The sequence below is a fragment of the Emys orbicularis genome, chromosome 2 (assembly GCF_028017835.1).
Source record: "Emys orbicularis isolate rEmyOrb1 chromosome 2, rEmyOrb1.hap1, whole genome shotgun sequence".
In the NCBI taxonomy this organism is placed as follows: domain Eukaryota; kingdom Metazoa; phylum Chordata; order Testudines; family Emydidae; genus Emys; species Emys orbicularis.
The window spans coordinates 244,120,526-244,135,940 of NC_088684.1; the positions used below are offsets into that span (position 1 = coordinate 244,120,526).

At 39.2% G+C, this 15,415-nt stretch overlaps 1 protein-coding gene across 4 annotated transcripts in view; it reads left to right on the forward strand.

The window, feature by feature from the left end:
* DGKB (diacylglycerol kinase beta) overlaps nt 1–15,415 on the forward strand; it is a 449,520-nt gene that overhangs the window by 329,185 nt on the left and 104,920 nt on the right. For all 4 annotated transcript variants that reach the window (XM_065397765.1, XM_065397766.1, XM_065397767.1 and 1 more), the window contains one exon: nt 12,288–12,378. In XM_065397765.1, coding sequence (XP_065253837.1) covers nt 12,288–12,378 — 91 coding nt within the window. The remainder of the gene's footprint in view (nt 1–12,287; nt 12,379–15,415) is intronic.

The following is a 15,415-nucleotide window of genomic DNA, read 5'->3' on the forward strand; positions in this document are numbered from 1 at the left end:
ATTTTCTAGGAAATAGTAAAGCAAAACAACCCATAAATTCCCAGAACATAAGGGTCAGCTCCCACCCCCTTTTGGGAAAACCTACAGGAGGAAGCTAGAGAGGAAGAAAAGCTCTGAGAGGAAGTGAATAAAGCATTGGATTAGGATTCTGGTGAGCTTGGTTCAATTCCCAGCCCTGCCTCAGACTCCTTCTGTGATAAATCAGTTACTCTCTCTGTACCTCAGTTTGCAATCTGTAAAATGGGGTTGAGGGTAGTAATTCTTCCTTTCTATCACTCTTTGACTGTTTTGTCTATTTAGACCAGGGGTCGGCAACCTTTCAGAAGTGGTGTGCAAGTCTTCATTTATTCACTCTAATTTAAGGTTTCGCGTGCCAGTAATACATTTTAACGTTTTTAGAAGGTCTCTTTCTGTGAGTCTATAATATATAACTAAACTATTGTTGTATGTAAAGTAAATAAGGTTTTTAAAATGTTTAAGAAGCTTCATTTAAAATTAAATTAAAATGCAGAGCCTCCCCGGACCGGTGGCCATGACCCGGGCAGTGTGAGTGCCACTGAAAATCAGCTCGCATACCGCAGGTTGCCTACCTCTGATTTAGACTGTACGACCTTCAAAGCAAGAACTGTTTCTTGCTATGTGTCTGTACAGTGTCCAGCTCAAGGAGGTCCTGATCTTAGCTGGCGCCTCTGTGTGCTACCAAACTACAAATAACGAAGAATAGTGGCATAGTTGACCTGCTGAGATTTCCTGAAATCAGTGGTTCTCAACCCGTGGCCTGTGGGCCGCGTGCAGCCCAATTAGCACATGGCTGTGGCCCAGCTGTGTGCTAAAAAAAATCTGGATCCTGGCAGGGTCTGTGGTCCGGGTCCCGGCTGCCCAGACCTGTGTGGCGGGGTGCAGGGCCCGGCTGTCCGGCCCCAAACCTGGGACTCTGCTCCTAGCCCTGTTCTGTGGAGGGGTCTCTGGGCGAGGTGCTGGGCAAAGTGTTCTCAGAATGGGGGGACTAGTGGGGGAGGGGTGCTGTGGTTCTCAACCTGAGGCCTACATAATACATTGTGGGCCGTGTATGTGGCCCACAATGATAAATAGGTTGAGAACCACTGCCTTAAATCATCTTTTCAAGGGGATAGGACCTGGGGGCAATGGAGCTTGGAGGGGATGGACCCTCCCAAACCCACATATCCACATAATCTGCAGGGAAGGGCACATTCACGAAGTCCATGGATGCAGGAGCCATCCACAAGGATAGCTGCCCCACACTCCAGCAACATTTCCCCCCTCCCTCCAATACCTGGCTGCATAGCTCCTGCGGAAGTCATGTCACTATTGTCTGAGATCCCCTGCAGCAGGGCAAGAGGGGACCAAAGGGAATAATGGAGCTTGCAGGGTCTCTTAACTCTCAAACAGAATGTTGGGGGTTCTCCTGCTACGTCCCTAGGCCTACACCAAAGCCCAGCAGAATTACAGCCCAGTCAAGCTCCAATAGAGCAGCTTCTGCAGGGATCCTAAAGCAGAGAGATTGTGCCACGGGGCAGCCCTCCCGCACTTCTATACAGGCTGGCGGAGGTACAAGTGAGGAGGATGCACCCTTGTGTATATGGAAGGGGTTCCTTCTAGGTCCCTGGAATTTGCTGTAACTGCTTTGTGTCCTTTCAGTAATTTTTCTTACTTGTTTTGTTGTTTTCTATTTGGAAGGGCTAACAATCCTTTTTAAAGGTGTTTCAGATTTTTTAACCTTTTTTCCCAATTGAACATCACTGGCTACTTCAGTTCATCAATGAGAGTTAAACACTGCTGGGTAGAGGAACGGAATAATGAATTCCATATGGACCTACTTTACAGGGAAGCAGTTCATAAAACTGCTTTATGCATTTTTAATTCTAGAATATAGTGAGTTTCATGCAGCTGCAGCAGCCAGCCACAAGATTCTTCCTATAAACCTGTCCCTAAACCTTTGGAGAACTATAACAATGGTTTCATTAATTTAAGTAGTACTCAGTGTCATATCTGCTTTTACATACCAGGATATTAGGGTGAAAAAAAGGAAAATTGTTTTATTCCTCTGACATAATTTAAAGATGAAATGTGAAGTTCTGTGACCTTGCTCTAAACTATTTGGTCTATTATAACATACATATAGAGGTTTTCAAACAGTGCTTTATTGATTCCCTGGTACAGTCAGGCCTGTTAAATGTGAGTTAGTTTACAGACTTCTGTTCATTTCTGTTCATATTAAAAACCTCTTCAGATTAATGAGTCATTGGTACATCAGCATCTGCTCCCAAGACTGGGGAATTGGGAGAGAAAGTGACAGGAAGTATCAGGATAAATATAAATAAAATGTTACGTGTAGGAATCTATATGGTGGGTAACAGATACAGAATAGTTAGAGCATAGTATAATGTGGTAAAGGTGTATGGTATAGTTTATAGTAACAGACACAGTAAACGTATTGATTATTGGTAAAAAAATCAAAAACTAAATACATTTTTCAACCATATTAATAATTGCTTTTAAGTCTGAAATAAATATCTATCTGAAATGAGGAATCCTGGCATTTGCTTCTGAAGGTAACAATCACAGTTCAGAAAGCCAGTTTGGTTATGTGGGGAGTCTCTGTTAGATAACATACTGCTTTGTAATTACAGGTTTTTATGCCAGGTGCTCTAGGTTAACCTCCTGTTAACTTGTGCCAGTTGAGAGTAACACATCTCTATAATCCTTGGAGAAAGATGTCATCTTTTTTCCCCATTAAACAACACAGTGTGTCATGTTGCATATCAACACAGCACAGGTGTATTCAGAGGTATGACTCCGAAATCGTCTAGCCATCCAGTGACTAGAAAAGTTCCAGTATCCTGCACAATGAATCTTATAACTATTGAACCATGTTGGTTATCTATTAAAATACCTACTTTCTGAATAGTATTTTAGGATAAAATTCATTCCTATGTAGAGGCCAGCATTAGTCCTATCCACCACTTAAGTCTCACAGACTATAGGATGAGCAGAGGATGTGGGAAAATCAGCCTCATAGGTAAGACAGAGGGTAACAGTTGGGTTTCAGATATGGCTAGTGGTGGAAGGAATGGGAGGAGATCACAGGTGGCAGCGTGCTTCTTGAGGAGGAATAGGCAACTCAGAGAGTAAAATAACAAAGAAGAGGAAATATGTATGGGACCAAGAAGGTATTGGATTTAGCAAAGTGATTGAGGGGAAGATCATGGTTGGGTGTGAGAACATGCATGGAGGCAAAGTCTCCACCATCAGCAAGGAGGTGGAAAATGGATGATAATTGGTGATATGTGGAGGTGTGGATTACAGGAACAGAAGGGAGATGGGCAGAGAGCTGGAGAAAGTGGGAAGATGACAGGGTTGTGCATAGTATAGCAGGGATTGTGGAAGAGCAGAATATACAAATGCAGGTTACAGAACAAAATTAATTGCAATGCAAGATAGTTATGGAGTTAAATACTGATAAATTGCTGAAAAAGCAGCTGTGGGACTGCTTAGTGATAGGATAAGACAATGGCATAATCTTTTTGAATGGCATAGCCATTTTTATATGGTAAATTTACATCTGAGCATCTATAATGTAGTTATGTGATCATATGGATGCCTTAGATTGATTTGTTTACTGTGCAAATCTAGTTTTGCAGCTGTTCCTGCATAGTCCTTAGGAATTTAGCCGTGTATCTATACAATCTATGCTTATACCATGTACCGTAGGAGATTTGCCATAAATGTAGTTGGTAATGGGAAAGAAAAAGTTGGCAAAGAGGTACCTATTAAAATCTTGCCAGACACACATAAATCTCTTATGCATGTGCATCTCCACTGGCTATTTCCTTACCTTTGCATATGATTCATTATAAAGGAGAACAGGAATTATATGATTGTTAATACAGAACTGGAAAGAAGAACATTAGAAAAAGTCATACAATCTTATTAATATATATTATGTGCTACAATGAAATCATTTTACCTAAGTATAAAATTACCTAGATAATAGATCTATGAACAATGAGAAAAGATGGAAAATATGTGGTCTATTGAACACTGCTATAAGAAAGTCAGGACTATTTTTTTAAAAAAAATCCTTAACATTTATATGTATGAAATGACCAAATATTGATTAATTTTAGCAGCTGAAGATTGTTTGGTTTTTTTATTGAAATAAAAATGATTACTTAAATAACTCTTATACCAGAAATATAAAACACAGTAGTTGTGTCATGCAGTGTTAGCTGTAGGTTTTATATTACTTATTTATCCATGTATGTATTTTAATTTATCAGACCCAGTCACTCAGGTAGCCTGATCCCAAACCAGCAACACCTTAAACTGCACCTGGAAAGAGTTTGCAGAATCTTAAGTACATTCAGATGTTTGATGCCCTCGGCATTCCCCATAACCTTCATGTTTGGGGATGGAAGGTTTTGCAGCTGCTTAGGTTTCTGAATTTTCTCTTTCTTTGGGTTAGGGGTCAGCACTACAGTTTCTGGTGTTAATGTCCACAATAGATATCATAAAATAAAAATATGTTGAGATATAAGAGGCCAAACTCTGATAAGTCAACAGAATTGCATGAGGTGTACATGCACATAGATTATCACTTGGTAACAAATTTTCCAATAAAATAAAATAAAATAAAAGATTGGCCCTAATTTTTTTATAATCTCTTTTTATATTCCCTCATGCTTTATGGTTAAAGCGAATTACTAACTGCCTGAAGTTAGGGAAAAACTTCTCTTATAGTCAAATTATTCCATGACTTTCCACTAGAGAGATTCTTGGACTTTCCTCTGAAGCCTCTGGTACTGGACTCTGTTAAGTACAGAATATTGGGACACATTATCACTGGTTTGCTGCAGTATGGCAATTCCTATATTCCCATGTTCATTTTTAATGTTATACTCTCACTTTTCAGACCTTAAAGACAAAAAACAAAAACAAAATAAAAATTCTTCATACTTCAGTCTTTTCAGTTTATTTTCCCCTCCTCTTTAACTTCCCTGGTTCAGCCTTTTCCCCTCTCCCTATTTTATCTTTGTTTTCTCTCCGTAATATGATATAAATTGTATACATTTATTTTGGGATTCTTATCTCTTACTGATAGTCACCTCTTTCCCTCACTCTGGCCTCCACTTTTTCACCATAATTCTCAGCCATAGCTCTACTCCTCCCAAGTAGGTCTCTCAGTTATGGAAATTTGCCACTTCTTATCCTCTTGCTCCTTGCTGGGCTCTGTGTCTCATTCTCAGTGTCTCCCTCACATCTCTGGCTCTTTGTTCTAGTCTCATTACCCAGCCAGCCCTACTTCTCCACACACACACAACAGCTCTTCATTAGATCTTTCTCCTCTCCCCCTCACCTCCTCTGCCTGCCCCTTCAGGTTCTAAGCCCCAGTCTCCTTGCACAACCAGTTCCAGTCTCCCAGGAGCTCATAATCTAATCTCCGTATCTGCCTCTGCCTTCCAGTCTCCTTACCCAGCTGGTCCCAGTCTCCCTCATGTGCCAACTTCCAGTCCCAATTTCCTTCTTCCACCTGCTAGCTTCCAGTACAAGTTTCTGACCCTCCTCCTCCTACTCTTTGTTCCAGTTTACTCTGCCACCCCCCACATCAGTAGATGTAGCTCTTGTTCCCTCTGTATTTGAATCAGAAAAATTCCTCCTTCACACTGCCTGGGCCCAGCAGAGGGACCGCTGAGAGCACATGACAGAGAGGCTCCCTCCTCTCAGTTCAGGTTCCTTGATTGGCATCAGCCGCAGCATCCCAGAGCTTCAATTTCAGGGAAAGTCCTTTTCAGCCCTAAGTTCAATGTAGGTGGAATCTTCAGGGAGTATAACTGCTAAAAGGTAAGCAATTTCTACTGCGCATGTGCAAACTGCAATTTTGCAGATGCTTATAACTTGGTCAAATTTGAGTGGATTTTCATGGAGATGGCAAAAGACACATCCCTGCCACAAAGACAACTGCTGTTGTAAATTTCAAGTCCCTGCTCCAAAGCAACGACACTATAGCTTTTCAAGAAGAAGGTCTTCAGAATTTTTTAGCATGGGTAAAATGTGTCTTGTCCCAAGCCTCACTGGCAGAAGCTCAACCATTTTATCTGAAATAAAAAACAAAACAAAACAATACCAGCCTGAGGCAGACACCCAGTATGGAAAATTTCAGCCCAAATGGTTAAAGTTGGGCAAAGTTATAAGCAACTGAAAACAGGGTCTTATAATGAGAACTCTTAGGCAACCTTAATAATAGGCAAGGCTAATAACCTTGTGTATAATACTTTTTAGGTCAGAGAATTGGGTTTTTGTATTTTTTTTTTTAAATTTGAAGATATACTTTGTCATTGGCTGACCCCTTTTTATGAATACAATTAATATATTAATCTATTTTGCTTGACTGATTGCATAATGAGATGCAGTGCATGTGCTCTTCTGGTGTATAATAAAACATGTATTATTTCCATATTTAGATATAGGGCTATTTTCCCAATAATATGCCTTGTAATTTCCTAATCAGAAAGGTTACATAAAATAATTTTAGCAGTTGGGGGTTTCTAATTAACTGATAATAATGCAAAGCTGCAGCATAGTCAGCTTAAGCAAACTCACTTGATTCTTGGATGAAAATAGTGCTCTATGCTTTTTTTTTTTTTTTTTTTAATTAAGTGAATGTAGCTCTTGTGCAAGGTGTTGGATTGGCAGAACTAGTGACAAAAGTCTGCTATTTATCTCCAGTACAAGAATAGTATGGGTGATGGCAGTGTGAGCTTTCCTATACCGTACTGCCAACTTGTTTGAAACATGTTTTAGAAGATTGTCCCACTTATCACAGCATGCTCCAGTACTAGGGTATGTCTATGCTTAAAACGCTCCAGCGGCACAGCTGCAGCGCTTCAGCTGTGCCACTGTAGCACTTCAATTGTAGACACTCACTACAATGACAAGAGAGATTCTCTCATCACTGTAGTTAATCCATCTCCCTGTGAGATGATAGCTAGGTTGACAGAAGAATTCGTCCATGGAGCTATTGTTGTCTACACCATGGCAACATAACATAGCTATGTCTTGTAGGGGTGTTCACCAGCCACTAGGCTACAAGGAACAAAGGAGAGAAACGGCTTGACTACATGGGGAAACTAAGGGCTGGTCTATATTAGAAAATTACATCAACTCAGCTATGTTGCTCAAGGGTGTGGAAAATCCACAACCGAGTGACATTGTTAAACCAACCTAAGTCCCCATGTAGGCAGTGCTACGTTGACGGAAAATTTCTTCTCTTAACCTAGCTACTGCCTCTCGGGGAGGTGGATTTACAGCAATGAGAGAGAGAGAACCCCTTCTGTAGTAAGTGTCTACACTGAGCCATTCCACCTTCAAAGTGAATTATGATAAATTGAATTAAGGCCACTTTAAGGCCTGGTCTACACTACCACTTACTTCGGTATAACTTATGTCGGTCAATAGTGTGAATAAGCCACCCTCCTGAGGCCAGTTCGACAGCTGGCAATCGAAGTTCCGGGTTCGATTTATCGCGTCTGGTCTGGACGTGATAAATCGATCCTGGAAGCGCTCGCCGTCGACTGCGGTACTCCAGCTCGGCGAGAGGAGTACCGCGGAGTCGACGGGGAGCCTGCCTGCCGCGTGTGGACCGCGTCTGAACCGCGGTAAGTTCGAACTAAGATATGTCGACTTCAGCTATGTTATTCACGTAGCTGAAGTTTCAGAGTAGCAAATTTGCGTACCTTAGTTCGAATTTGGGGGTTAGTGTAGACCAGGCCTCAGTGACGTAAGTTACACCGACCTAAGCGCCCGTGTGGACAGTGCTAGGTTGGTTGGAGAAGCTATCGCCTCTTGTGGAGGTGGCTTTATTATGCTGACGGGAGAGCTTTCTCCTATCGGCATAGAGCGTCTTCACCAGATGAGCTACAGCAGCACAGCTGCATCAGTGTAGCTGCACTGATGTAGCACTTCTAGTGTAGACTAGCCCTAATTCTGAATGAGTGTGTCCACACAAAGATTTAATGCAGTTTAATAAATCCACTTTTAATTCACACTTTTAGTTAATTCAGATTAATTTTCTGGAGTGTCCCCAGATATATGAGCCCAAAGTGTTAGGGTGTTGAAGCAGGATCTTGTTTGGTCTTCACTCCCCACCTGCCATTCCTAGATGCACAGACTATGTATGTGTTGGGGTATTATCAGGTGTCTGCATTGGGCAGCATTGTGTTTGGATTCAATTCCCTGTCAACTTAATTTTTGTTTTTTAAAAAGAGAGATGAGACACAAGCTTCAAAATGTACACAAAAATACTTTCTTATAAAAAACGCTATTTTCTTTACTGTTCTAACAAAGGCAGTGAAGTAAAAGAAAAGTTCCCTTGAATAGCTAATTAATTCTATTCTAAACATCTTTAAAATAAGTTGAATTTTTGACTTTTGTTTAAAAAATGATGGTGCAGAAGGAAGAGCTGCAACCCTCAATCATCGTCTACGTATCAAGAAAAATTAGACGCATGAGAATAGCCTATGTTTCTGTTACTGATGTATTTACCCAAGCAAAATCATTATCAAATATATATTTATGCCATTGTTTACCTTTCTACCATATTCATAATATGATGACTAACTCAATAGTGAAACAAATTGTTTCTGTAGTGTGCTGTCAATGGGAAATATGGACTATCCTTCCATTTGGAGTCTTACTATACATGCTGCTGCCATTGATAAAGTAGACAAGTGTCACCTATTTAAAAGAATAGTGCAAGTTGTAGAGATGAGAATATAGATTTTGTCTGTTACAACAGAAGGAAAGAGTATTAGCAATGAAGACAGGTTCTGTTTATAGTAAAGTTTAATGTCGTGCAAAATTGAGAAAGCCATACGTCTAGCTTATTAGTTTCTTTACTTTTAACTTTGTTTCATATGTGTAAGAAGAGACTATATGAAGGGCACAGCTTAAAAAAGCCCTCTGCTTTGCTATAAAAGGGAACTTGTGTATTTGAAGGTAAGTATCTAATCCATTTCAGGGTTTGCTCCTAGTTATACACCTGTTTGAAAATGAAGCCAACAATATAAGTAATACCTATATCTATCTTTCTAATGGTTTTCTTTCTGGCCTTCTTGATAACAAATATATCATCTATATCCTGTTCTTCCAAGTAGAAAAAGGAGACCAAGCAGACTATATTGTATTTTAGGGAATAATATGATCCCAGAGGACACAACTCCGTGATAGGAAATAGATACACTATCCAAACAGCAACAGGTAAAAAGATGAATCCACTAGCATATAATTCCACAATATTCTGATATATAGACTACATTTTCTAGTAAACATCAAGTGCACTGTCAATTCCTGGGTTTTGTTATTCTTTACTCCTGGTGATTAAGGTGATTTTAACACCACTATATTCTTGATAGCATTAATAGAACAATAGAATTGCTATGTGTTTCTTCCCCCCCTTTTGAGTGAGAGATTTCAATTTACAAAGCATTAAAAAGGAGCCAGTTAGCGCAACCTTTGCAGAATTGGGGAAGAATTAGCAAGTAAAGGGAAAGAAAAGTTACTTCATTTGGGGAAGAATAAGTCCAGGTCTACACTAACCCCCTAATTCAAACTAAGGTACGCAACTTCAGCTACGTGAATAACGTAGCTGAAGTTCGAAGTACCTTAGTTCGAACTTACCTCGGTCCACACGTGGCAGGCAGGCTCCCCCGTCGACTCCGCGGTACTCCTCTCGTCTAGCTGGAGTACCGCAGTCGACGGCGAGCACTTCCTGTTTTGACTTATCGCGTCCAGACAAGACGCGATAAGTCGAACCCAGAAGTTCGATCGCTCGCCGCTGAACTACCCGGTAAGTGTAGACCTACCCTAAGAGTAAGTGTCAAGATGGAAGTCTTTAAAAGAAAAAAGGTATATAGGTTTATTAATCTTTATTCAATAGGAGGAGGTTTATTATGTGAAGGAAGAGAAACAATACAGTATTTTTCTGTTTCTTTGAATCGATGTATTGATTAAATTTTCCCTGCTCTTCATTTAATTATTGTCCCAGAGTATGCAGCAGTAGAAAAATACCAACAGCCAAATTTTCAAAGGGTTGCCAACTAATTTTTCCTCATATTTATATGAGATAAGGCTGCTATCTCTATGGTATGAAAACACTAGATGATAAAATGTAGGCACCATATCTTCTGCTGATGTCAATTTTGTTCTAGCTCTATTGGTGGAGCTAGACCAACTGAAACCAGTTAATGACATGGGTATAAATGTCTAACTCTCTGATTTGCAGGCATCATGGTAATTAGGCATCCCTACCTCACAGGGGTGTTGTGAGGAGAAATGCATTAAAGATTGTGAAACGCTTTGAGAGCTACTGATGAAAAGTGCTATATAAAAGACAGGTATTATTTTGAGGATATTATTATCTATCATTTGTGCTTACAAAGAAGGGTACCAAAATAAGGGCTGTTTTGAAAATCTAGCCACATAGCTATTTCTGAAAATACTGTCACCTGAAATAGTTTCATACTGCTTGTTAGAGTTGCTTTGTGAAGCATGTCTCTGTTCTCACAAACAGAGCAGACTGACGTTTAATGTAGAGTTCAGTGCTGAAAATTGTTTTCCAAGACTTTCAAATCATCTGTGTAAAAGCCCTTTTTGAAAAAGGTTACACTGTTTTACAGCAATATGTCAGCTCGCTCTCTTTATAGTTTGGTATTTTGGAGTAGCTCTCTACAACCGTATTCCAGACTCTAGTAGTGACTACTCTTATGTCGCTTCCCTGGTGCACCAGGCAGGATTCTATCTAAGGCTGCGTCTTCACTACGGGGGGGGGGGTCTATTTAAGATACGCAAATTCAGCTACGCGAATAGCGTAGCTGAATTCGACGTATCGCAGCCGACTTACCCCGCTGTAGGGACGGCGGCAAAATCGACCTCTGCGGCTTCCCGTTGACGGCGCTTACTCCCACCTTCGCTGGTGGAGTAAGAGCGTCGATTCGGGGATCGATTGTCGCGTCCCGACGAGACCCGATAATTCGATCCCCGAGAGGTCGATTTCTACCCGCCGATTCAGGCGGGTAGTGTAGACCTAGCCTAACTCTTTTATCAGCAGGTTTCTGGGAATGGCAACTACTGCAGTGTCCCTCCACATTGCCTTTATCTGGCTGTTGCTTTACAAGCCATAAAATTGCCTTAGGTTTCTAACTGGAGCTACCGAGCTGATAGGGTGAGAGCTACACTATAGCTGGCAGATTTTATAACTTGATCTATCTATATGCATCTTCCCACTTGTGCACTGATGCAGGATTAGCCACTTTCTAGTTCGAAGTGCAGTGTACTGTGTTTGTACCAAAGAATGACGGCTACAACTGAATGCACTATATTAATGTCTGATTTTTAAATGTGACTAATGAAGTCTAACTTGGTATTTGTTTAGAAGGATAGTTTCTCTTTTTGTCACAGAATAATAATTAAAGTTTCACTCTGGTTACACAAAACTGCTTTTAATTATATGAAGTAGTATTACTGATGTACGGATTATATTTAACAGTGTACAATAAATCTAGTAAAATAGAAGCGCAAGCTTCATTATACATTTGGGAGGCTACACAGGTGTAATGTCGCCACAGGTTTCATGCTATCCTGTATATTTTCAATATAGATTTTCATCTGCTTTTATTTTACACTAGAATCCACTAATTAACTTCAAAATGCAAATTCCATGCCCCATTTTACTTGTGTCAGCTGTCCAACAGCAAAATATCTGAGGAGATATTAGGGTGGGAATTTTGATTTTCTTTGAATATCTTATTTGTGAAAATGAACTAGAACCACTTAAGTGGCTTGGGACAGACTTAATTCTTGTCTTACCTCTGCGGGATCTCCCCTACTTCCATATGCTAGAACTCTGTGGAATAGGGATTTGAACTCTAACCACCAGGGTGTAAGACATGAAATAAGAATCAGTAAATTTTCTGAGGCATGTCACTGGTTAAGCGACAGAAAATATTCTGATTGTCACTGAAAAAGAAAAGTCAAAAGTACATTTGAACCTGTCAGTTCCACTCATTCCTGTTATCCCTTTAGGGGATATCATACAACTTGACACCAACATTTAAGCTTTGAAAATTATGAGCTCATCTATTTCAAATGGGATGGCACACGTTCCCAAGCCTTTGCCATTACTTATGATGGGAGACAGGATGATCACTTTTTTGTTCAGATATTGATATTGCATAAGCTTCTTCTTCTTCTTCTTTTTTTTCCTGTTTCAGAATGAAGAACAAATTTTGGTATTTTGAGTTTGGCACTTCTGAAACTTTCTCAGCCACCTGCAAGAAGCTACACGAATCTGTAGAAATAGAAGTAAGGAACTAATTAGTGCATGTTAGACTATAAAATGTTTCTGGTTTGATTGAAATGCAAGGGGGAGGGGGCAGTGCAGAGTGCCCAGCTCCAATAAGACAGAGGAATGTACAAGCTTTTGACCTCAGACCCAAAATATTATTTTTGTCATGTCTATTTGTGGTGTAGAACAAAGTTCAGTTTGATGATTAGTGAAGTCTTAATACAGTGGAAGAGGGAAACTATAACATTAGAAATCAATAGGGAAGCTACTATTGCTGGGTCAGATAGAAAAATGAAAGATTGTTGGAGGGAGGGAGAACTGCTTCAGGATTAAAATAAAAAATCTTATTATTTCTAGGTCCCAAGTTTTTATAACCTTTAAAACTCAGTTCACTAAAATTGTGCTTGCTTTCCTGAATAAAGGTTAAAGAATACATTTTTTTTTAATCATTCCCCTTCATTAACTACTTTTTCTCTTTGCACAAGGGGCCATCTTACCATTATACATCCAAGGTTATCTGAAAAGGTACCCTTGATAGATGTGGACAGAATAGGCATTAAAAATGTTAGATCAGGGAGTTTCGATAGTCTCTGGTGTAAGAAGTGACTGATGGGGGCTGCTAGTCACATTACAAAAGTAAGGTGAAAAAATATAATATAATTAGAAATATAAACCTGAGGATGTAAGTTATAATAATGCAAACATTCCTCAAGAAGATTGAGACCCTTTTCTTTTCTGATAATAATGGCAAAGGGCCCAGTCTCACTTTTTGCGAAGTCAATGGGATATTTTGCCACTGATGGTAGGATGAGTGGGCCCAAAATGTTAATGAAAGGTTATTAGGGCCTGATCCAAAGCCTGCTGAAGTGAATTGAAAGACTCCCATTGACTTGAATTGAATGGGCTTTGAATAACTTTGAATACTAGGACCTGATCTACACCTAAAACTTCGGTCAACCTAGCTATGGCGCTCCTGGGAATGAAAAGTTCACACCGCTGAGACACATAGTTAAGCTGACCTATGCCCTGGTATAGACACCACTAGGTTGACAGAATAATATTTCTGTTGACCTAGTTACCACTTCTTGGTAAATTTATTACAGTGATTGAAAAGACCCTTCCGTCACTATAGCAAATGTCTACAGGACACCACCAAAGATTATTAAGACTGAAGTTCTGAGGCTTATGAGGCCTGGGACTTGCTTAGTTTGTTGTTAGGTTGAAAGGTAGATTTTTTGCTTGTGAAAGTATTTTTTGCTTCAGAACAATAAATTGGATGACACTGCCAAATTATCATTTCTCCTGAAATTAGGAGTATTTATATCTTGCTCTTGAAGCAGATTTGTATACCTAATTTTGATTTTTAAGAAAGTGCTTCATATTCAGTTCTAAATACAATTAACTTGAGAAACATTTTCCTAAATATTTGGGGAACTGACTAGCAGGTTTGATTTTTAAATGTGGGTCTTGGTATATAAATCTCAGATATAATTTAGCAGATTATAAAGCCACAGGAGCAGGTTTTCCCTCCAATGAACAACTTTCCCTCCAATGAACAACTTTCCCCAAGCCATTACATGAGCTCTGTGCCTAGTAAGAGTTGATCTCCTTAAACACAGAAGCTAGATAGGTGACCATATATTTTTACATCCTGCATACTCAAAGTTAAATGACCTTCCATCCAGTCTCAGAATGGTGGTAAAGCAGAGTCTTTAAATTATTATTATTAAATTCAAGACATTAGAATTTCATTATATTATGTATGCTTGTTTTTATTTACTCACTGCATGATGGTTAATATCATTAATACTAAAGAAAGATACCTGAGCAAATCAAATGGAAATGGTCTCCTTAATATTTATGAAATGTGTAGTGGGAATAAATTATGCACAGCTATTACCTTAAAAAATAGGTTACTCTTACACTCATAATACCTAACAGTGTATTTGTATTTTATTCTGTTTTGTTTTTATGTTATAAGCATTTGTGTTACAATGTGTTTTCATCTGGTTTGTTACCTGCTGCCCTTTGCTCGAGGATATCACTGCAAATGAGACCTTGATAAATAATACCACATTTCACTTTGTGAATAAAACATACAGAGTGCATTTGCTACAGAGCCAAATGTTACGTGAACAAAGCCCATGAAGATTAAGAATCTGTATCTCTGAGCTGGGAGACAGTAATCAGGCATTCTATGGGCAAATATTTGTTCATCCTTATATTTGGTTTCTAACTTAATTAAGCCTGGCCTTCCTAATATGCACTCAGATTTCTTAAGTCCTGTACTTTCTTTTCTGTACAAGTTGAACAGTACATTTTAAACCTCAAATTCGTACATGAAAATCCATGTGAAGGTTACAGGAAAAGGCAGTAGTTTAGGAAAACAGCACATGTTCAAGCGCTGTCCTGAATAGGAATGCTTTTCTGAATCAGGGCCCCAAAAGACAAGTCTTCTAAATGAGAAGGAAAACAATTTTATGGAGGAAAATGGCAATCTATAAAATTAGTTTTCTTTCCTTTGTAATTTGAGTTGTTACCAAAATTAGACTTAGCCCAGGACACTCTGTAAAGGTTTATCAGCTTCTCCTCCATAAATACCTGTTTATATATATGAGCAAGATTAAGTGACAGGATGGTGTGGCACAGTATTGCACTTATTCAGATTCTATAGACTTCATCTCAGTTCTTTTCAGTAAACTAAATCACACTTGATAGCTTCACTCTAAGACAGATCTAAAATGTTCCAGGCTAACGAATGTAATAGAAAAGCTAACACAGAAAAGTGGACTGCATCCAAGAATGAACCCAAAAGGAACCAGAACAAAACTACTATTTTCTAGTTGATATAGACTTGATATACATCTAAAAAGCATGCTGTTATATTAACAACACCTTTACATTACATGAAACTGAAAAAATAGGAACAGAATACATATGTGATTTGTTATTTTAGCATATGAATGTATTAGGGCAACAAAAAAGCTACCTATAGAGCAAACTCCTTCTCTGTGTATGAACAAAAGAAATCCTCCTTTACTAATTCTGAAAGTA